The sequence below is a fragment of the Camelus bactrianus genome, chromosome 18, assembly GCF_048773025.1.
Source record: "Camelus bactrianus isolate YW-2024 breed Bactrian camel chromosome 18, ASM4877302v1, whole genome shotgun sequence".
NCBI classification, from domain to species: Eukaryota; Metazoa; Chordata; class Mammalia; order Artiodactyla; family Camelidae; genus Camelus; species Camelus bactrianus.
In genome coordinates, this window is record NC_133556.1 from 1,453,770 (window position 1) to 1,474,675 (window position 20,906).

Sequence of the window (20,906 nt, forward strand, 5' to 3'; positions counted from 1 at the left end):
GCTGCGGCGGCGGAGGCAGGACGCGTCTCTCTGGACTAGCTGACTGCAGGCGAAAATAAAACGAAAAATTTTAAAGTCTGACCTAATTCAGGGATCTGGGCTAGGTCCTAGGACCCTGGTGGAGGTTCCTGAGTATCTCTTCCTTCCCCCGGGGTCCTTGGGATTTCATCACCGCTACAGTCTCTAATAAACTGCGCTTGAGGGATGAGCACACCTCCAAGACAACGGTTGTGAAACCATTAACTTTTTAAACTTTTTTTTTTTCAAGAAAGTTAAAAGGCACGAAAATTCCTTAAAGTAATATAATCTATATTGTTTTATAAAGCTGCTGCGAGTTCCTGGAAGAGTAAAAGGAAATAAAAGAACACAACACATCGCTGCTTACGCTGGCAATTACCTTTAAGTCAAGTCTTGGGAGCCTGGAGTATTTTCAGCAGTATTTCCAGCGGGAAAAACAAAGCACACCCACCCCATGCATAATTCATACCAAAAGTCTCCCCTAATTGTTCTGGGAACTCTCACCACTTGAAGAACGGATGTACTTCCAGATCATTCGCCAGAGGGACGGCAATAAATCCCCTGGTGGAAATTTCAGATTTTTCTGCATTATACTACAGTCAAAAATACCTGGCAACCTGTGGGCTGTTTCTGGAGCAATGGTGGAAGCCCGTTTCTCTGCAACAAACCAAGCGTGGGTAAGAGGGGAAAGTCACACAAGATGTCTGTGTGTGACTCTACCTCGGAGTATGTTTTCAGCCTTCCCTCAGTCTGTCTTTTCATCCTTTTATCTTTGCCTGTCTCTTTCTCTCCATAATTTCTTCACAAATCATGTTATGGAGAATGTTTTTAAATCACATATGGTGGCCACTGAATAGTTTTGTCTTATCTTTTTGGCTTTAAAAAAGGACCCCTACTTGTCCTGCCTGCTGCACCCCACATCAGGTGAGGGTCCCCAGCTGCACTTCAGGACAGAGCTCTTGCTACATTTGCAGTGAAAAAGCATCAGAATGGCAGAAGACACTGAGTCCTTCACAGACCGGCCCCCTTCCCTCTTCGGTACTGCGTAGCCAAGAGGTACACCTCTGATGATTCTTTCCTGCTGGCTTCAGGCTTTACCGTCCTTGTGTTCTGGAACTCCTCCGTCAGTCTCTTCTGTAAACGACGGCTCTGGCTTCCAGCCCAGGTTTTACAAAGGAAAGTTCCCCCAGGAGGCAGGATGTCCGGAGCCATGTCCAGAAGGGACAGGCACAGGCTGATGAGCTTGTCATGGTCAAGGGCCCGGATCCCTGTGGCATTGGGTGCCATGTCACTCAGAATCACATCTGCTCTCCCACCGGGAAGCAGTTCTCGGATTCTCTGGACAGTTCTCGGGTCAGTCACGTCAGCAGGGCACAGGAAGTTTGCTCCTTCCAGAGGGAATATGTGGAGAAGATCCACCCCAAGCACGAAGCCAACAGGAGCACTGGGATCTAACGCAGAAACAGTGAATGCGTTCATTTATTTACACCCAGAATCATCCCACAAAAAAATACATGCGACAAACGAATAAAATAGATATAAAAAGTCAGGACGGAGGGAAAGATCTCATTACGGACACAGGCCTTTCCCCACTTTCTGTACATCCTATAAAAACACATGGCGGGGAGTGGTGGTCCTTCCCTCTACATCTGAGCAAACCGAGCGAGGCCCAGAGAGAAGTGACTGTCCCAGAGCCTCAGGCAGACCCGGGGCTGCACCTGTCTCTGACTTCCTTTCACTCCACAACGCCTGCTCTCCGTGAAAGGGTTATTTCTGAATGGTCTTTTCCATAAACTAAAACAGAAAATGACACTCTAGTATATAAAGTGCCTCTGGATTAAATCCACCCCCACTCTGCAGCTTAATCCAATTTCTTTCAATGTAGAAACCATTAGAAACAAGCCGAGATGGGGAAAACGGACAGATGCAAAATAAGGTGAAAAACTGATACCCTACATATTTGAGGGGGCCAGTTGTAAAATAAAAAGGTGTCACTGTTCCACCCTCCCTGAAACCGGACTTCCTGTCTGCACGCTGCTGACCCCAGCCCGCACCTCCCCGCCCTTCACGCAGCACTCCCGTTCAAAGCTCCCCTCTCCACAAGCCCTGGAGTCCCCTCCCTGCACCACTGCCCACAAGGAGGAGGGCCTCTGCTCTGCAGTACAGATACGTGAAGGGCACAGTCACAGACTTGTAGCTCCGTCTGCTTAGTAAAAAGGCTGTTCCACAGGCGAGGGTCGGGTGTCCCATCTCTATGTAAAGGCTGGAGGTCCAGGTATTTTGCAGAGCACCTCGTTTCCTAAAGGTTAAAAACTCTCACTCTTCATCCCTGGAAAGTGGGACGTCTCACGTCCCATCCTCTGCACTTGCGCTCCTGCCTTTAACGCTCATGTACCACAACCCCAGGAAGTGCCCACTCAAGGCAAATGGCTTTGGCTGCATTTTGTCAACTTGTGGGAGTAAAAGAATCCAAGTCCCCTCACCCACCCACTCTGCTCCCGCTGCCTCTTCCTGCAAGTGGCACTTGGCCACTTCCCGGCTTCTCCTGAAGAGCAGTTAAGGGAGAGGGGCCACTAAAATCAGCTGTGAGCAGGTCTGCGGACAGGCTCAGTGGTGGGAAAAGGAACCAAGTTGTCGGGGGGTTTTTTTAATTTAAAAAAATTTTTTATTTTTATTTCTGGAGGGAGGTAATTAGGTGTATTTATTTATTTCTCAATGGAGGTACCAGGGATTCAACCCAGGACATCGCGCATGCTAAGCAGGCGCTCTACCACTGAGCTATACCCTCCCCGCTAAGGAACTGAAGTTTCTGACACAAATTCACTTAGTCAATAAATATTTAGTGAGCTTCAAAGTATTTTAACTGTTCTAGAGCCCCCTGCGTTATCCCACCCACAGTAATGAGGTTGATGAATGTACCCGAGCAGCATGCCCAGGTCTGTACTTTCAGCAGGTCACTAAACACCTCTAAACCTCAATTTCCTCATCAGGAAAATGGGCACAAACATCCCCACTCTATAGTGTTTGGGAGGGATCTTCGTGCACCGTCACATGTCATAATGCCAGTGCATGTGGTGCCCTCAGACTTTACGGCAGGAAATACGAGTGGTAAGGACAGTTCCCACAGCACTGCACATGCTACCCAAAGGCAAAATACCCAAAAGCAACCCTGATGCCCAAGATGAAGACACCAGCTAAACTCCAACAGAACAACCATCATCTGTTATCCTATACAGCTGTTTAAAGGATTGGAGTGGTGGTGGCTGGTTGATCTATTCATCAGTGGAAACTTATATAGAAGATCTTAGGCTAAACCCCAAAATAGACAACAGATGAAGCCAGGTCCCTGGGGTCGAGCCAAGGTGGAGAGTCCAGAGCCCCAGCAACAAGGGCTCTTGCGCAGCCCCAGTGGCACTCCCAGAAAACCCAGGTCTTCAAGGACCAGGTCCTGGAAACGGCTGGGGCTGACTCGGTTGTTCTGTCATGGAAAGATGTGATTGTATCAGTAAGCAAAAACAAAAACAAGAACAAAAAACAAAGCTCCCCATCAGCAGCAAGGGCATGGCGTAGCATCATCTTCACAAAAGACCAAGAAGGTATGTAAGTACATGTAGCCATGTACGCAAAACCAGGTTCGGGAAGGGCGCACACCCTCGCAGCAGTGTGCACGGGACTGGGGTGTGACTCAGGGTGGTTTTCACTGTCATCACGCCCTTCTACTTTGTCTTTCATCTCGAAACTGTCAGTGTCCTATTTGTATCATTCCTGCTAAATGACCGCTCTGAGATATGCACCCCCACAGCTGGCCCCACTGCTCTGTGCCCCGCGGCAGAGGGCAGCTGCCTGGCATCTAGACGTGTGGGGGCCGCACCTGTGCCTGCAGCGTTGACCCTCTGCACGGCCACCTGGCTCCACGCGCCAGGGGCCGCCCCACAGTCCAACACGCGGTGACCCGGCCGCAGGATCTGGTGCCTCTGGTTCATCTCCAGGAGTTTGAAGGCGCTCCGACACCGGTAACTCTCCACCTTCGCAGCCTTCACAAATGGGTCCCTCAGATGCCGGGTCAGCCACAGGTGCTCAGCGCCGGTGCGACCCCTGTAGCAACACCCAGCAGTGTGGAAACCTTGGTGCTGAAGGGAGGCCCACACCAGCCTCCAGGGCCTGGTGAGGAAAAGAAAACAAGCAGGCTGGCATCACACAGACCAGCAGGTCACGAGGTCAGTCGAGCCCCGGGCTCAACCTACGCATTTTTAGAGACAGGACACTATGGCCCAAGAAGGGGAGGCAGCCTGACGAGACTACACAGCCAGGAAGCAGGTGTTCTGCGCTGAACTGTAGCCTCCCGCAGTCCATGCGTTAAGGTCTGAACACCCAGTACCTCAAGATGTAACTGCTCTTTAATGAGGTAATTAAGGTAAAAGTGAGGTCATATAGGTGGGACCGAATCCAGTATGACTGGTGTCCTTACAAGAAGACGTCAGGACACAGACACACACACAGGAAGAACACACGACGACACAGAGAGAAAACGGCCATCCATAAGTCAAGGAGAGAGGCCTCAGAGAGACCAACCCCGCTGACAGCTGGGCTTCCGATTCCCACCCTCAGACTGTTGAGCCAGTGAACTTCTGCTTGTTAAGCCACCCAGCCTGGGGTGCCTGGTTATAGCAGCCCGAGCACACTAACCAGAAGGCAGCACCCCTTCAGTCAAGAGGTATCTTTCCTCTCCTGAAGTTTTTTTCAGAAGGAAAACTCAAGCATTAATGACAGTCACCTTGCTTCTATCAACCAAAAATTTCCCAGTACTGGTTAACAACTGACAAAACTCATGAAAGTAAAACAAAGTTTCACCAGGCTCTGAGAGACTTGGACAAACCCCCAGGAGGACAGATCCTTGCCTTAGTCAGTCCCATGGCTAGCAGAGTCCGATCTACCTGTCACAATTCTTATTAAAACTGACCTCAACCTGTGTGTAATTGAAGGGAAATTTCCAAGTATCTTTGGAAAAGTGGGGTTTGCGTCACCTCCACCTGTAGTGCCCACCTCCCCAGCCCCTCTCTCCAAGGCCCCCCGCCTCCAGACCCACCTCCCGGCCCCTCTCTCCAAGGCCCCCGGCCTGCATCGCCCACCTCCCCGGCCCCTCTCTCCAAGGCCCTCCGCCTGCATCGCCCACCTCCCCGGCCCCTCTCTCCAAGGCCCCCGGCCTGCATCGCCCACCTCCCGGCCCCTCTCTCCAAGGCCCCCGGCCTGCATCGCCCACCTCCCGGCCCCTCTCTCCAAGGCCCTCCGCCTGCATCGCCCACCTCCCCGGCCCCTCTCTCCAAGGCCCCCGGCCTGCATCGCCCACCTCCCGGCCCCTCTCTCCAAGGCCCTCCGCCTGCATCGCCCACCTCCCCGGCCCCTCTCTCCAAGGCCCTCCGCCTGCATCGCCCACCTCCCGGCCCCTCTCTCCAAGGCCCTCCGCCTGCATCGCCCACCTCCCCGGCCCCTCTCTCCAAGGTCCTCCGCCTGCATCGCCCACCTCCCCGGCCCCTGTCTCCAAGGCCCCCTCCAGCTCTCTGCCCCCCGTCGCTTCTCGGGAGCCTTAGCCGACTGTCCACTCCGTGTTGGCAGGTCTCCCCTAGTCACCTGGCCGGGGCTGACCGTGTCAGGGCCTGGACGAAGTGGGCGCTGCACCCCCTTTGGGACCGGAGACGTGGGCCGGTCCCTGGCCCTCCGCCTCCCGCACGCATGCAGTAGGTGCTCCGTAAGTGCCCGCCACCACGCCCACCGACCGCCCCTCTTGCCGCCCCACTCACCCCGCCATGGACGCCGGCCCGCTCCACACACCGGAAGTGCCGGCCTCACTTCCGGCCCGAGGCCACGCCCCCGGAAGCGGCTCGCGGATTCGGAAAGCGCGCGCGGAACCCGGGACCAGGTGAGTGCGGGAGCGAGAGACCAGGTGCGCGTGGAGCCAGGCCACCGGAGGTGGGCCTGGGGCCGGGAGGGGGCGCCTGGGAGGGGCTGCCGGAGAACCTGCATCCACCACGGTCCCGAGAGCGGAGCCCAGCCCGGCGCTGCACTGTGTGTTGTCCCTTTCAGACCTGTGACGCGCTTCAGGTGACAGATGGCTCCGTCAGGGGCCGCTCGGTTGACGAGGGGGCTGCCCAGCCCTGCTGCCAGCCTCCCAGCCCCTGGCGTTAGGTGGGCTCCCTGAGGACCAGCCTGATTGCGGTGCCAGCTAGACTCCAACGTCCGGCAGACCCACGCCTGGGCGCCGGCTCCGCTCTTGGGCCTTGAGTCTCTGAGCTTCAGTTTCCTCGGCTGAGAATGGAGACGGCAGGTCTCAGCGCACAGCGTTGTCGGGTCTATTAAATGGGGTGATTTTGGGAAAGTTGTATCCGATCCGTGCTTAACAAGTGACAGCTGGTGTTCCCCGCAGCCTCATCTCCGTGACAGCTGACTTAGGAAGCCAGGGCTTTGGGCGTGAACGTGTCGGCGACAGGACAGAGTCCCTAAAGGGAGGTTCAGCCTCCGAGACTTGCCTCTCCTGCCTGACCCACCCCCACCACCAGGACCCAGCCATAGGGCCCCCTTCTCAGACACTGCAGCCTCCCGGGCCCTGAGTCCTGCCTCTCACCCAGTGTGGGCCCCAGAGGAGGAGACTTGTGTTCAGGAGGCCCCAGACTGGGAAGGGGATCTGCAGGGAACTTGGTCCTGGTCCTCCAGCATCGAACAGACATCACCCACACAGTCCCTCTCTGGACCACGCATGCCCATTCGAGCAGGAGGGGCCTTTGTGGCTCCAAGGCTCACCCTGAGTGCCAGGTCGCAGAGCAGCAACAGTCGTGAGCAGAGTGTGAACACCTGTCACAGGAGGGGGATTTAGCCAGGCCTCACTGGGTGGACTCTCCGCTGTCAGGAGCTATGCATTGCTTGGGAATCTGGGGGTCTGCTATCGCAGAGAGGCAGAAACCAGATCCCAACAGGCCAGAAGGCCCTGTAATAAAAAGGCCAAAGCCAAAAACCTGACCCAAGAACCGTTGGGTAAACTGCATAGTTGGGCACAGGGGACTAGACACAGGAACACGAACGACCCCAGGCTAAGGAGTGGGGAAGGGAAGATGTGTACATCACCTTACCTGCTGCTTCAGCCCAGCAGGTGGCCTGGCTTTCCTACCCCAGAAAATCTGCCATATGGGGCAGAGCTGGGATGTTACCCCTCCCTGCCTTCCAGAGTACATTTCCAGTCCACCCGGCCCCTGGCCACCACAGTGCACAGGCTTCCATCCACACCCCGCCCACGCCCAAATCAAGCTGACCCAGCCCTTGCCTTCCTCAGAACCCAAGGGCACCATGGGCGCCTCCAGGCTCTACACCTTGGTCCTGGTGCTGCAGCCTCAGCGAATTCTCCTGGGCATGAAGAAACGAGGCTTCGGGGCCGGCCGGTGGAATGGCTTCGGGGGCAAGGTTCAAGAAGGAGAGACCATCGAGGATGGAGCCAAGAGGTAAGGGGAGGGGCAGGCCTGCCCGCAGAACCAGCCTCTGCAGGGGATGGGGATTCAGGCGCAGAGCCAGGCCCCTGATTCTACCACTGAGAGCCACATGACCTGGAACTCGTACTAAACCCTCAAACCTCAGTTTCTTCATCTGCAAAGTGGGAATAATAATAGTACCCACCTCTTAGGATCATGGTGAAGGTTAAATGAGAATATGCAGATAAAGGACTGGAATGGGGCCTGGCATGTGGCCTGTGCTGAGTTACCTGCTGCTGCGTGGTGGTGGGTTTTAGGACGTATTTGGGAAGCTGCCGTGAGGTGGCTCGGGTTGAAAAGTCTGGCCTTCCTTTTTCTAGCCAAGGGGCTGGCCGGTCCCTCAGCTTCTTCGTTTGTCGGGGAAACTGATGATGAGCAGATCTGGAACCTCTCACACACAGTCTCGGTTCATCCTTGACACAACCACTTTCCCATGGGAAGGAACTGAGGCCCAGAGAGGTTGAGCAGCATGCCCGGAGGTCACACAGCCCTCCCGACTTCAGCTGCTTTGCCTTTCCCCTCACAAGCTTGTATGGGTAAATCCAACCTCCTGTGTCATCCACTGAGCTCCACAAGGTGTGGCCTCGCCCCCTCTTCCCATCCCTGCCCCTCAGACACCCCAGGCTGTTGCTGCCCACCCACTCTTCCTCTGGCTGACCTTCGTCAGCCTTCACAGCCGAGCAGGCTCACCTCCGCCAGCTCTTCCCGATAAACCCCCTCCCTGGGTTTCCTTCACAGAACTCCCACCTTTCTGGTCACACCTGGTTATTCCCTCCATCCGACATTCCCCCAGGGGTGCTCGTGAGGCTGGAACTGAAGACATTTTATTTTCTAAGTCAAGCCTGTATTGAAGCATAAAGTGCGTACAGGAAAATGCCAGTCTTCATCGGGAAAGTTTTAAGAAATGGGCCATCACTTAACCAGCCCTTACATCAAGACGTGGGGCTGGAGGGTGGATCCTGCCCCCCGGAGGGCAGCCTGCCCCCCGACTTCCGTCACAGTTGGCGGTTTGGCCTATTCCGAAATACCACGCAGACTGTGCCCTTTGCTGCCGGCTTCTTCCCAGCATCACATCTGCCTGCAGCAGTGGTCCAGCCCCGCCCGTGAGCACCCTGCAGCTCGCACACCCCGCCCCAGGGCACTGGGGCTGCTTCCAGTCTGGAGTCTTGAATGGGGCCACTGTGGACGGTCCTGCACAGCCTTTTCTGGCGGGCGCTCCCCTTGGAGGAGAATTAGAGATGTTCAGCCTCAGCAGATGTTGCCAACAGGTTTCCAGAACGGAGTGTGAGTTCTGCTCCCTCCAGACCCGCAGCAGCACTTGGCGTCTCCCATCTCCTTCACGTTAGCCATCCCGGTAGGTGTGACGATGCCTCGCTGAGGCTTCATTTGTTTGCCCCGGTGACTGATGAGCCAGCCACCCGCTCAGGGTCTGTGTGGCGCTTGGGCGTCTGTTTCTGCCAAGGCCCGCTCAAGTCTTTTGCCCGGTCTGTTAATCCGGGTGCCTTTTTCTTGCTGCTTTGTAGTTCTTTGCATATTTCACTGTGTCCTTACTGAATTCCTGCTTGAAGTCTCCAGCTATGACAGCGGATTCGTCTGCTTTCCTGGCAGTTACACTAAATTTTACCTCACTATTTTGATGCTGCTTTTCGTTGCATACATGTTAAGGGTTACGTCCGGGAGAACTCCTTTATCGCTTTGGGATGTCCCTCTTAGGGATAAAGATAACTTTCCTTGCTTTGAAATCTGCTTGGTCTGAAGTTACTACAGCTGCTGCTCCTTTCTTTTGATTAGTGTTAGCCTGGTGTATTTTCCTCCACTGATTCACTTTTTTTTTTTTTTTTTAATAGTTTCTCTTTCTTGGTTCCTTGGTAGGGGGAGGTAATTAGCTTGCTTGCTTGCTTGTTTGAATGGAGGTGCTGCGGACCGAACCCAGGACCTCGTGCATGCTAAGCACGCGCTCTACCACTGAGCTCTACCCTCCCCACCAATTTACGTTTAATCTATATTTTTTGATCTTTGTACTTTTAATCTTTATATTCAAAGTGAATTTCTTATAGACAGCTTAGAGTTGTGTCTTGTTTTTGATCCACTCTGACAATCTGTCTTTGAAGTGGAGCATTTAGACCACTGACAAAGTGATTATTAATGTAGCTGGGTTAGCATCTACCATAATCACCACTGTTTTCTGTTTGTTGTCCTGGTTCTTTTTTCCTGCTTTTGTCTTCCACTCTTTTTCTTCCTTTTGGCGTTTTAATTGAACATTTCACACGATTCCATTTTCTCTCCTTTAGCATATCAGTTGTACTCCTTTTTTTTTTAAGCTTTTTTAGTGGTTGCCCTAGAGTAAGTCTAATTTTAGTCTTTTGAGGACTCTCCACACTGTTCCCCACAGTGGCTGCACCAAACTGCACTCCCACCTGCAGTGCGGGAGTGCTCCCTTGTCTGCACAGCCTCTCCAGCGTTTCTCATTTGTGGACTTTTGGATGGTGGCCATTCTGCCTGGTGGGAGGTGATGCCTCGTAGTTCTGATTTGCATTTCTCTGATAATTAGCGATACTGAGCATTTTTTCGTGTGCCTTTTGGACATGTGTATGTCTTCATTGGAGAATGCTTGTTTAGGTCTTTGCCCATTTTTGGACTGGGTTGTCGTGGTTTGTTTATGAACTCCTCGCCCTGTTCTGCGTCTGCCATCTGGGGACCATCACAGAGGTGCAGTCCGACACATTAGCAAGACTGGAGCAGCGTCCCCTCAGCTGCCTAATTATCCCGGCCCATGAAACGGAGCCCCGGCTCTGCCACCAAGGGGGTTATTGATATTTCATACACTGCCACGGACTCGGGGATGATTAACCAAAATTAGTCAAAACATGAGATCAGTGAAGTTTTTAAAAAAATAAGATCCGCCAACCTGCTGCCTGAGATGTGGGGGAGGCCCTGCTGAGGGCTTGCATTACATTTAATTAGGGAGCCATTTGCACCCCCCAAGTGAAAACACACATTCTTTTTTTTTATTTTGGTCATGTCTAATGTAAATTAACCATCTCAATGAATAAATTCTGGGTTTCAAAACATCACTTGGCAGTGGATGGACACATTCCTCTCCCTCTTGGGCCTCACAGGAAGGTCAGGGCAGATTCCAGGCTCAGGGAGGCATCCATTTAAATAAGACCATTTAACCCAGCCCGCTTATTTAATGAACAGAGCATTTCCCAGCTCCTCCTCACAGGCACAGGAAGTCATGCGTTGTGTTCCTAATGCAACTTGGAGATCAAAGCTGAAAAAAAAGTTTTTTTTTTCACGTACAACTCTAAATGGACAGACATAATTAGAACATTTTTACAGCAACAAAAATAAATATAGGGCAGTGGGGAAGTGAGACTGTAACGGGAGACACAGACGCTGAGCCTCACACGTGCAGGGCTCGTGGGTCCCCAGGGTCCTGAGCGAGCAGGCCTTCCAGAGCAAGACACGGCCCAGGCGTGTGCAGCTGGGCAGTGAGGGCTGGGGGCACAGGGTGTGTGCGGGGTGCTCGCCACAGCAGGCTGGGGATGGGCTGCATGGGGTTTCACTCTGATGCACAGCAGTCGCGGAGCTGGCTGTGTTCCTGCAGCGCTGTGTGGGAAGCACGGGTGCACGTATGTGTGATGTGTCTACAGTGTTTAAAAGGGACGCACAAAGGAGAACGACCCAAAGGAAAAACATGGCAGTGGAGCAGCGTTCCTGCTAGATGAGGGGGCCCTGGGTTTGCTACATTGTCCGCAATGAGTACGTAATGGGGGAAGCCTTTTTCCCACATTCGTTTTCACCGCAGGTTACTGTACGGTACTGAATACAGCCCCCCATGCGCCACGGCAGGACCTCGCGTGTCTGTCTCACGCGCGGCAGTCAGTGTCTGCGGCTCTCGGACTCCCGGCTTATCCCTCCCCACCCTCTCCCCACCATGGTTAAACAGAAGTTTGTTTTCTATGTCTGAGTCTGTTTCTGTTTTGTAAATAAGTTCTTTTGGATCTTTTTATTTTCCACATTCTTTTTCATGGGTGGGGTGGGGGGAGTACTGCTAACCAAGTGACCATGTTCAAACCTTGGGGGGCGTCCTGGTTCTGGTGCGCTCGGGTGGGGAGGTCAGCCCTCTCACCCCTTCCTCCAAGCACAGGTGGGTGGGCGGGCGGGGAAGGGGTCTGAGGCTGGGAGACGCTCATTCGCCACTATCAACCAACCGCAGATGAAGTAAGCCTGCGGAGTTGGAGGGGGGGCTCCTTGGTGGAGCAGAGGTTAAAACAGCCCCTCCTTTGGGAAGGACAGTAGAGACCAGAGGTTTGATCAGGATGACTCTAGGCAGAAAGGCTTTGGCTTAGGGCCCGGTTCCAGTTCTACAGCCTCAGCCCGCAGAGCAGCATTCCCTAGCGTGGCCACCGCAGGGAGGACAGGGAGGGGGTCCCGCTCCATGGCAGACCTCCCGGGGACCGCCAAGCAGCTGAGCTGGGCCGGCCCTGGGCTGCCACACGATGCACTCAGGATGCTGGGCCAGGGAGGTCTGTGCTGCCTCAAACCCCGACCCCTTGGCCCTGGGCACACGGGCGTGCTAATGGCTGCCTTCCTTCCACCACCCCGCCCCTGCCCCAGGGAGCTGCAGGAAGAGAGTGGTCTGACCGTGGACGCGCTGCACAAGGTGGGCCGGATCGTGTTTGAGTTCGTGGGTGACCCTGAGCTGATGGACGTGCACATCTTCCACACAGACAGCATCCAGGGGACACCCGTGGAAAGCGACGGTGAGTCTCAGGGGCTGTCCCTTCACCAGGGCACGAGGGGGACCTGGGTGCAGAGCAGGCACTTGTCAACCCCTGCCCTCCCCTCCCGTCCCTGAGGGGCAGGTGCTGGAGCACAGCAGCACCAGAGCCTCCCTCCTCCTCCGTGAAACACAGTCGCAAGCATTAAATAGGGAAGAGTGTCAGGCTCCTTACACAGGGCCACTCAGTTAATGCCCCACAGGAGGCCAGTTACAGCCCGGACTGAACGTCAGTGACTGCCTTCTCACCCGCCACAGAAATGCGCCCCCAGTGGTTCCACCTGGACCAGATCCCCTTCGGTGACATGTGGCCGGATGACAGCTACTGGTTTCCCCTCCTGCTTCAAAAGAAGAAATTCCAGGGCTACTTCAAGTTCCAGGGTCACGACACCATCCTGGACTATACGCTCCGTGAGGTGGACAGAGTCTAGGGCCGAGCCTGGCTCCTCGCAGAGCCAGGGCTTCCGGCCAGGCTGGAGCACGACCGATGGAAGGAAATGGACGTCTGAATGGAAGGAAATTTCAACGTCCTTCCCTGGGCCCCCCACGGGCAGCCAGGTCCCATCGCCGGGAGCTGGCACACCTGCCCAGCTGTGACCTGAGACACCAGACACAGAGAGGGAGGAGACCCAGGCCCGAAGGGTGAGGGGACAGCTTCTCTGCCCACCCCAGGGTGGACAGCTGGTGTGGGAGGCCCGACATCAGTGTGGGCAGACCACGGGATCACGGGGGTGGCCTAGAGGGTGTGCCCCCTCCCACCAGCCCCCACAGGGGACACGGGGGCCCAGCTGGGGTCCAGGAATAAAACCCCATCTGTTACCCTCCCTCCCAGAGGATGGACGGTCACCAACCTCTCACACAAAGAAGCCACGACTTGACCCAACTTTTATAAATATGTTTAATAATAGTCGCTCACGTAAGTTCATTGATAAAAATCTCGGAATGTGGATGGTTTGTAAACAATGTTTCCTGGGTGTGGCGGTGACTAGTTCCTGCAGCCTCGTAAAGTGCTTCGTACATACACGACTCAGCCAAGCAAGAGGAACCTCCCGACAGCCCAGCTCCTGTCCCCACCTCCACCTCCCTCCGCCGCGCCCGCCCTTCCTGCAGCGAGGTCGACCCAGTCGGACCCGAAGGCACACTCCCGCAGGCCAGGCCGCGGGCCAGGTTGAGGCAGCAGGGAGTCTCTCAGCCTCCTCGGACAGGGGAGCGGGATCCTCAGAGCAGCATGAAGGGCTCCCAGCAGGGTAACGCGACTGGATGTCCCTTCATGGGGCTGCAGCACGTCGGCCCTCCCCAGCCAGCGGGAAGGACACAGGAGTGCGTGACCTCCGGCCCCTGCCATCCCAGGGCCTCACCTCGAAGCTGGGAGCAGCCTCTTCTCCTCCCCCAGCAGACACTGAGCAGAAAACACCAGCCCCCGAGCCTGACAATCTATGGCAGCCCAGGTTCAGGCAGAGGGGAGCTATGCAGAGAAAGTGCCAAATGGGGGGGACACGGCCTTGCCTACATCACTCTGGCATCTTCCCGCTGCCCCTTCTCCAGTGCCCGGGGAGGCGGAGGGGACTAGAAAGCGCCCCCAGATAAGCCTCTGGGGGAAAAGACCACTAGGGCTCCAGCCAAGAACTTGCTCCTAGTTTCCACCGCAGGCAGATGCTGCCGGGAGCCAGCCCCAGGGTGCTGTTCTCTCCAGAAAAGTGCGTCTGAAGTCTGTGGGCCAGAGCTCTCCCCGGCAACCCATGTGGGGAGGGAGGACACGGCTTAACCTGCCCTGGGAGATGCTCCCCCACCTTCCATGCTCCCGCCCCCTGCCCACCATGAAGCTCCCCCGACTCTGCTGTCCTGTGGCCTTGTGTCCCTCACCGCCCCTGGCCAGGCCCCCAGGTGAACCGCACCGGCCGCAGGGCAGGGACAGCTTGTGTCCCTCACCGCCCCGGCCAGGCCCCCAGGTGAACCGCACCGGCTGCAGGGCAGGGACAGCAGAGCCCCTGGGGTCACTCTTTACGGTCCAGGCGAGGGGACCAGCACCGCGGGGCAGCACAGAGCCACTCCAAGTGGGTGAGAGCCCACTTCTATGGAGAAAGAAGTGGCAGAAGATGCCCACAAAGGGACAAGGATCCCTGCTCCTCAGGCTCTGGGGGACGCGGCCAGGAGCCTAGCCAGCCCGGCACAGGAAGGCACATGTTGGCTGTCGGGGGCCCCGGCGCCGCGGGGGTGCAGCTGGCCTCCCTGCACCCGCGTGGCTGCGAAGCTGGCACAGGCAGACCCCACGTGAGGGGTGGGCCATGCCCTAGCTGGACACAGCTGTCCGGCTGGGCCCAAAAGACACCCGCTTTCCCTGTGACATGTGTTAGCTCATCAGAGAAGCCTCTCTGTCACCAGAGCCCCTGGGTCCTGCGTGACCGACAGCAAAGCCCCAGAATCAGGCACGTATTCCCGGAGGGCAGGGATCTCAGAAATCTACATGCAGTCAAGCTCCTCCAACCTCTGTCCCAAGCCAAAGAGAACAGCGAGGGGCGGAGGGGCCGTCTGGCCCCGGGCCCCTCTTATACAACTCGGATTCAGAGCAGAAAACACGCAAGCCCAAGGCAGACACTAACCCCGCAGCTCCGGATGGCCAGCCCCACGGCACCCTGGGAGGATGGGAGGGGGGCCTCGGAAGAGGGTCTGAGTTGCCAAAAAGGAGTGAAGCCAATTTAAGAGAGGGTTAAAAGCAACACCGATCCGTCCTCCAGGGCGCCAGCTGGACGACACCCCCAGTGCCCCACCAGCCTCAAAGCTCCAAAGGAGGGGGCTGCACAGACAGACAGAGCCAGCTCGGAAGCAGCGGCTCACAAACCTCCAGATCCCTGGGTCCCGCCTTCGTCTTCCACGCCTTGGACCAGCCCGCGCAGCGCAGGGGCACAGAGCGTGAGCGTGCGCGGGTCGGGGTGGGGGGGGTGCACGGACGCTGCCTGGAGGTTAGTCCCGCACCAGGGCACTTAGCGGGGCTGGTCCCTGGAACGACCCTCAGGCCCCCACCTCCCCCACCCACTCCCCTGAGGGCTCATTCCCACTCTAGCCCCCCAAGGCTGTCCGTGGGCTGGAGTCAAAGGTCTCGCTGACCAACTGCGTGTCAGAGATGTGGCCACCTCCTTGTCCCACACAGCAGGCCAGCCTCAAGGACAGTCCTGCCCCGCCGTGGAGTTTCAGCCTCCCTCTCCCCGCTCAGCTATTCCAGATGTCTGTGGACTATTCTGGCCCAGGGAGTTCCGCTGCCCATACCCCCAGGCCCCATCTGCCGTGTGAACCCCACCGGCCACCTTGTCCTCTTGGAATCAGGACAAAACCACTCCAGAGGCTCTACGGGGCTGGCACCCCAGACTAACAGACCACGGCAGGGTGTTGGGAGGGACGGGCGTGGTCGGGGCGACCACGCAGACATCGTGGGCCCCGGCTTCCGTGGGCGTGTCCTCGGCCCTGCTCCCCACGAGGGGCAGCAGCTCTTCCAAGGGGTCTTCGGCCGACCCCGGGCCTGCTGGCGGTGGGGCAGCCAAAGGGAATTAGACAGGGACACACCGTTTGGAAAGAAGTTTTAGTAAGGGCGCCGGAGCTGCCGCCGAGTCCCCCGGCGCTAGTGCGGAGGCAGGCCGTCCTGCGGGGGCGGGGAGCCGTGCGGGCCAGCGAAGAGGCAGCGCAGCTTGGGCTGCAGGTCGTTCCACACCTTGCTCATCTGAGGAGGAGAGAGGACAGACGGGTGAGAACACAGCAGCCGCCCACGCCCAGACACACCAGCTCCTTCTAAAATGCCTGCAGGTGGCAGGAGACACTGTTGGGCAGCCACACCGGCTAGGTGTCATCCCCTCCCAAAGCTGCCAGAGTGAGGGCCGGCAGGACACGGTGGCCCACTCCCCTAGACGAGCCAGGTATGGGTGGGCCTGAGCCAAAGGTCACAGCACCGGTCCCCCCGCCCCCGCATGTGGACGTGGACAGAAGGGGCCCAGGGCTGCTCGCCCCGGAATTTTAAGCAACGTTATGGCTGGGTCACTCCCTCTAACAGCCCTTCAGGTGACAGAAAGGAGGGAGGTGAGAGCAGGCACTGGGTGGCCAGGAGGAGGGGGCGGTGTCCCGGACCCCTGCTGAGGGCAGGGCAGCTCACGTGACAACAGAAGGCGGTGTGGTCCTGGGAATGCGTGGACGCAGCTGAGTCTGGGAGGTCGGGGCCCAGCAAGACCCCCACGGTGGGGAAGTCCAGGATCAAGTCAGGACACACCTCCACCCCTTCCGCTGTCACCCAACCCTCCCTGGTGTCCCCACTGGCCAGCGGACCTCCCTGAGGGGGCCAACCATCGCACAGTCTGACCTCCTCCCGCCCTGGCTGTACCTGCAGTTCCCCTGGCCACCCCAGTGCACTCCGGGGGCACCACAGACTCTGAGAAACGTTCGAGGGAGACAGAGTTTGTCACACAGTACACAGACCACTGCTGTGAAGCTGTCTAGAGCTAAGTACCTAACGAACAGAAGTGTTTAAAAAGTTACTCGGCCTGGGGGTGCCGCGAAAAGTGGCCGAGGCACTAAAAGCACCAGGAAAGTAAAGGAGTTTGTCTCAGGCCGTCAGCGTTCCTCCCATCATCTGGTGGTTCTTCCATCCCCAACCTGGGGTCCCACAAAGGCACAGATTCCTGAGTCCCAGCCCCACAGATTCTGGCTTCATCTGAGGTGGGATCCGTGCCCCGTGATCCGCATGCTGAACAGACCCCAGGAGGTTCCGGCACCTCTGGTTCTAGACCAGGGTCAGGACTGGTCCCAACCTGGTCAGTCACAACCGCCTCCCGACTGGATTTACAACCCCCACCTTCCGCCCCTTAGCCCACACGCCCAGCCACTGCCAGGGACCCTTCTGGACCTTGGGTCTGAGCTCGCTCCATGCACTGCTTGCTCACCAAAAGCTCACTGGCCCTCCAGGCAGAGCTGCCAGCTTCCCAGGCTACAGGCCTTCATCAGAGCAAGGGAAGCCTGTCCCCTCCAGCTGGCCAGCCTGCCGGGTCCCCACTGGTCTCCGCGGCCCCCAGTAACGGGGCCACTGAGCTGCAGCTGTGTGCCCCGCACAGCCAGGGCCTGGGAGGGAGACACTGCCAAGCGGCCCCTCACCCCCAAGTCCCCAAGCCAGCCTTGGAAGGCTGGGGGATGTGCTTTATGCCATTTTTCAGGTAGGAAAACTGGCCCCCGAGGTTCAACGGCCCAGCAGGGCTGTAAGAGCTCGCAGCTGCAGCACAGCTGGGAGCTCAGGCGGCTGGGACCTGGGGCTTAAGAATCCTGACCCTGAGCTCCCCACGCTGTGTCAAGGAGTCAGACGTGGCCCCCCGCAGACGTGTCCCTCGTAAGGAGTGCCTGTGCTCCCAGGGCCGAGAAGGAGTCCGGGACACAGGGCATCAGAGAACAGGAGGGTGTGGGAGTTGTGGCGAGGACACGGGCAGGGACCGCTCCCCAAGCCTCAGCTCGGCCGGACACAGCGTCCCAGGCGCCTGGAGACAGACACACGTGTCACTGAGCAGAGTGAGCAAAGAGCCAAAGCACAAGCTAGAGTGCGTGGTGGAGACGAGCGGGGCCAGGCTGTCACCACAGGGGCTCCGGGCAGTCACAGCACTTCTCAGGGGCTCAGCAGACCCTCTGGAGGAAGCTGACCGCAGTCTTCAGGGAGACACCCCGACTTCCGCAGACTGGTGCTCAGTCTCTTCTCTCCATTCCTGGGGGTTCTCTGTGCTTTGCCTCTTCTGGAACTCCTCCAGAAGCCAAGAAAGTCCTCCTTCATGGTCCTGCTCTGCGCCCCACCACCAGCTTCACAGTTACCGTCTACCCGGACGGGAACCGTGTTAAGCCCAGCTCACCCCACCTGCACGGATCTCCTAAGGGATCCTTCAAGGTGAGCAGCAGGGCCGCTGCAGCAAGAAAGGCACTGGACTGAATGCAGGCGAAGGGGGACCCACCTCCTTGTGCCCTTGGATCTGGGAGTTGACGAAGGCCCCGAGGATGTGGGAGGTGAGGGGCAGGTAGACGTGCACCAGCTGCGTCTCCTGGTGCAGGCAGTACAGGGAGAAGTAGTTCCGAAGCTCCATCGTCTGGATCACGCTCTCCTGCTGCAGAGCAAAGAGCCTCCCTGGCACCTGGCACGGTGACAGTGGGACCGCAGGCCACCTCCCTCCTGAGCGCCAGGCCCGGCCCGCCCCCCATGTCTGTCACAGCGGATTTGGCTACACCAGCTCGTCACTCGGTGCTCGGGCACCCGCGTCCTGGAAGCCCACGGGGACGAGCACAGGACGCCCAGGGGATGGCCCGGGTCCAGCCTGCAGGTGTGGGAAGGGCCCTGCCCAGCCCCCACGCGGACCCCGGGCACCGGCTCACCTCCACGATGCGAGACTCCAGCTGCTCCACCGACTCGGGCTCGCGGTTGTGCGCAGCAGCGCTCATCACCTGCCGCTTCATCAGGCTGTACTTGTGCAGCGCCCGCTGGTGCTTGTGCAGCACGCCCTTCTCGTGCCGCTCACACAGGTCCTGCGGGCGGGGGCGGGGGGTCAGCCCAGGGGCCGGGGCACCTGGACGGACTCACCGCCCGCGGCCTCCCCGTCGGGGCAGGACGGCTTTCCCGCCTTAGAAACAGCTCTCAGGCACCCACTCGCTCCACTCGGTGTTTACACGATGGAGCCGCCCAGGGCCCAACCGTGAGGGGGTCGCTGTGCAAATCGGCACCACAGCCGGAAACCCACGGGAAACCACAAGAAACAGGCTTCGCTTAAGAGGAAAACGGACAGTGCAGAGCGCTGGGGCAGCTCTGGGCCTCAGCAGCAAACACCAGACAGTCTCCAAAAGGAAGACACACTGACATTTTCCTGGAGGCCTGAAATAACCCTAATAGGAAATCCGTTGGGAATGTCAGCAGCAGAATCACAGGGCTGGGGGAGGGTTATGCTCAGCGGGAAAGCACGTGCTTAGCATGCATGAGGTCCTGGGTTCAATCCCCAGTCCCTCCACTAAAAAGTAAAATTAAAAACTACTTAAAAAATACATAAAGAAACTTAATCACCTCCCCCCCCACCCAAAAAAGAATCACAGGGCTGTGACTTCAGAAGCCACCTGGCTACCATCTCACTGGAGAGGAGTCCCTTCTAGAACCTTCCCCACCAGCGCTTGGGCAGCTCTCTGAGCTCAGCATGAAGGACTCTTGGGCCCCACAGGCAACCCACCCCACCCCTACACGGAGCTGAGGTCTGACGTCCCAGAGCCTCCACCCACTGGAGAGGCCGGCTCCCTCTCCTCGGGCCAGCCCCTTGGTATTTACCGAGAGCTGTTAAGAGTCACACTTACACACACGCTCACTCCTCTGCTCTCCCAGTGGGGAAGCCAGAGGCCATCCACACGCGTGCTGGAGCCCCAGGCTGCAGCTCCCCACAGAGCCCACCCAGAGGAGCCTGCAGAGGGCCCAGCTGCCCTCCGCCACCCTGGCTCCATTCCCCTCCAGTCACATCCTTGAAAGGTCACAGGATCCTTCTCGAAAGCTCTGTTCCTGATGGAGGAGCAGCCAAGACTCACTTTATAGGACTGAAGCAGATCCAGGAAGAGGTTCAGTTTCTCCACCACATCGTTCTCTTCCTGTTTGCCCTGGAAAACACGGGGTGGGCTGGCCAACACCGAGCACACCGGATCCGAGGCCTGGCCAGAGACACAGCCGCAGGCTCTGCAGGGACGCTCCACCCACACGACAGCCCGCCAGACATGAGGCCGAAGCCTCAGGCCCGGCAGGTGGCTGAGAATGAGGGTCAGCACCTGGTGGCCGCCCCCGACACAACCCGCAGCCTGGCGGCCCCGCAGACGACAGAGCCGCTGAAGCTGTGAGCCGTTAGAGGGGGAGGGGAGGGAGGGTGTGCGGGGAACGAGGGGTCATCTCGGCTTCAGTCAGAGGGAGAGAAGCCGGCCCAGGAGGAGGCCATGGGGAGAGCCTGCCGCTGTGGGGCTGAATGTGAAGCCGAGCTGCGCCAGGTGGACAAAGTCGTGCTGGTGCTTGGCTGACACGGGCGACGGGCCAGGCGGGTGCTCCTCCTGGGCCCCGCACACACCCCTGCACGCAGGTCAAAAGGGCACGGCGAGCCCAGGGCGTCACGGGGGCAACCCTGTTAGTGGAATGGGTGTTCCTGGTAATGACAAGTGAAGCCCTGCCCAGGGGTCACCCGTCACATGCCAAGGACATGAACGTGACAGGGGCTTCCAGTAGCGGGAGCTCAGGATCGCACGCACACACGGGCAAGTCGCGTGCACACAGCTGACCAACACAGACGCCGATGTTCACAGCTGCTCCCGGGCAGAAGGAGCCCGTGCCAAAGCCCTGGGCCCAGAGTCCACGCTCCGGAGAGGCAGGCACCTGCCCTTGGTTGTAATGGCAACAGTCAGCACTATGGTGCTTTCCCAGGAGCCCCGACTAGGCTAACTCTGTGGTCCTGGCCATTTGAGGCAGTGGGGAAGCTCTAGTGCCCTCACATTCCTCAGCCACCAACGTGCGTCAAGCACCTCTCTGGCGTGTTTGCTGAGCACCTGTCCCAGTGCTTGCTGAGCGCCTC

The 20,906-nt window shown here is 57.8% G+C and overlaps 3 protein-coding genes across 8 annotated transcripts in view; 1 reads left to right on the top strand and 2 right to left on the bottom strand.

Moving 5' to 3' along the window:
• Positions 1 to 288: 288 nt before the first annotated feature.
• MRM2 (mitochondrial rRNA methyltransferase 2) lies at positions 289 to 5,882 on the bottom strand. 3 transcript variants are annotated; one of them, XM_010966472.3, is made up of 3 exons: positions 5,817 to 5,882; positions 3,890 to 4,179; positions 289 to 1,469 (listed from the first exon to the last, which is right to left on the bottom strand). In XM_010966472.3, exons 1-3 carry the CDS (start codon positions 5,822 to 5,824, stop codon positions 1,030 to 1,032), a joined length of 738 nt encoding a protein of 245 aa, XP_010964774.1. In that variant the 5' UTR covers positions 5,825 to 5,882; the 3' UTR covers positions 289 to 1,029. The 3 variants fall into 3 exon arrangements, with proteins under 3 accessions (XP_010964774.1, XP_010964769.1, XP_074201632.1); XM_010966467.3 differs by lacking the exon at positions 5,817 to 5,882 and adding an exon at positions 5,647 to 5,800; XM_074345531.1 differs by lacking the exon at positions 5,817 to 5,882 and adding an exon at positions 5,662 to 5,788.
• Positions 5,864 to 13,225, top strand: NUDT1 (nudix hydrolase 1). The gene is made up of 4 exons (XM_010966493.3): positions 5,864 to 5,935; positions 7,340 to 7,505; positions 12,156 to 12,301; positions 12,577 to 13,225. The coding sequence occupies exons 2-4, from the start codon at positions 7,354 to 7,356 to the stop codon at positions 12,747 to 12,749; spliced, it is 471 nt and encodes a 156-aa protein (XP_010964795.1). The 5' UTR covers positions 5,864 to 5,935; positions 7,340 to 7,353; the 3' UTR covers positions 12,750 to 13,225.
• A 2,653-nt stretch (positions 13,226 to 15,878) lies between these two features.
• SNX8 (sorting nexin 8) overlaps positions 15,879 to 20,906 on the bottom strand; it is a 32,392-nt gene continuing 27,364 nt past the window's right edge. For 3 of the 4 annotated variants that reach the window (XM_074345529.1, XM_010966474.3, XM_074345530.1), the window contains exons 8-11: positions 19,885 to 19,953; positions 18,700 to 18,849; positions 18,285 to 18,434; positions 15,879 to 16,030 (exon numbers count right to left, since the gene is read on the bottom strand). In XM_074345529.1, the coding sequence (XP_074201630.1) occupies positions 15,932 to 16,030; positions 18,285 to 18,434; positions 18,700 to 18,849; positions 19,885 to 19,953 (468 nt within the window). In that variant the 3' untranslated portion in view covers positions 15,879 to 15,931. The remainder of the gene's footprint in view (positions 16,031 to 18,284; positions 18,435 to 18,699; positions 18,850 to 19,884; positions 19,954 to 20,906) is intronic. The other variant, XM_074345528.1, reaches the window with a different exon arrangement.

Excerpts from the sequence above, each read along its gene's own strand:
- MRM2 (XM_010966467.3), bottom strand. The coding sequence starts at position 5,750 with ATGCGTGCGGGAGGCGGAGGGCCAGGGACCGGCCCACGTCTCCGGTCC. Across the intron at positions 4,180-5,646 it reads ACACGGTCAGCCCCGGCCAG|GCCCTGGAGGCTGGTGTGGG; the intron begins GTGACTAGGGGA and ends TTTCCTCACCAG. Across the intron at positions 1,470-3,889 it reads GGTCAACGCTGCAGGCACAG|ATCCCAGTGCTCCTGTTGGC; the intron begins GTGCGGCCCCCA and ends TTTCTGCGTTAG.
- NUDT1 (XM_010966493.3), top strand. The coding sequence starts at position 7,354 with ATGGGCGCCTCCAGGCTCTACACCTTGGTCCTGGTGCTGCAGCCTCAG. Across the intron at positions 7,506-12,155 it reads ATCGAGGATGGAGCCAAGAG|GGAGCTGCAGGAAGAGAGTG; the intron begins GTAAGGGGAGGG and ends CCCCTGCCCCAG. Across the intron at positions 12,302-12,576 it reads GACACCCGTGGAAAGCGACG|AAATGCGCCCCCAGTGGTTC; the intron begins GTGAGTCTCAGG and ends CACCCGCCACAG.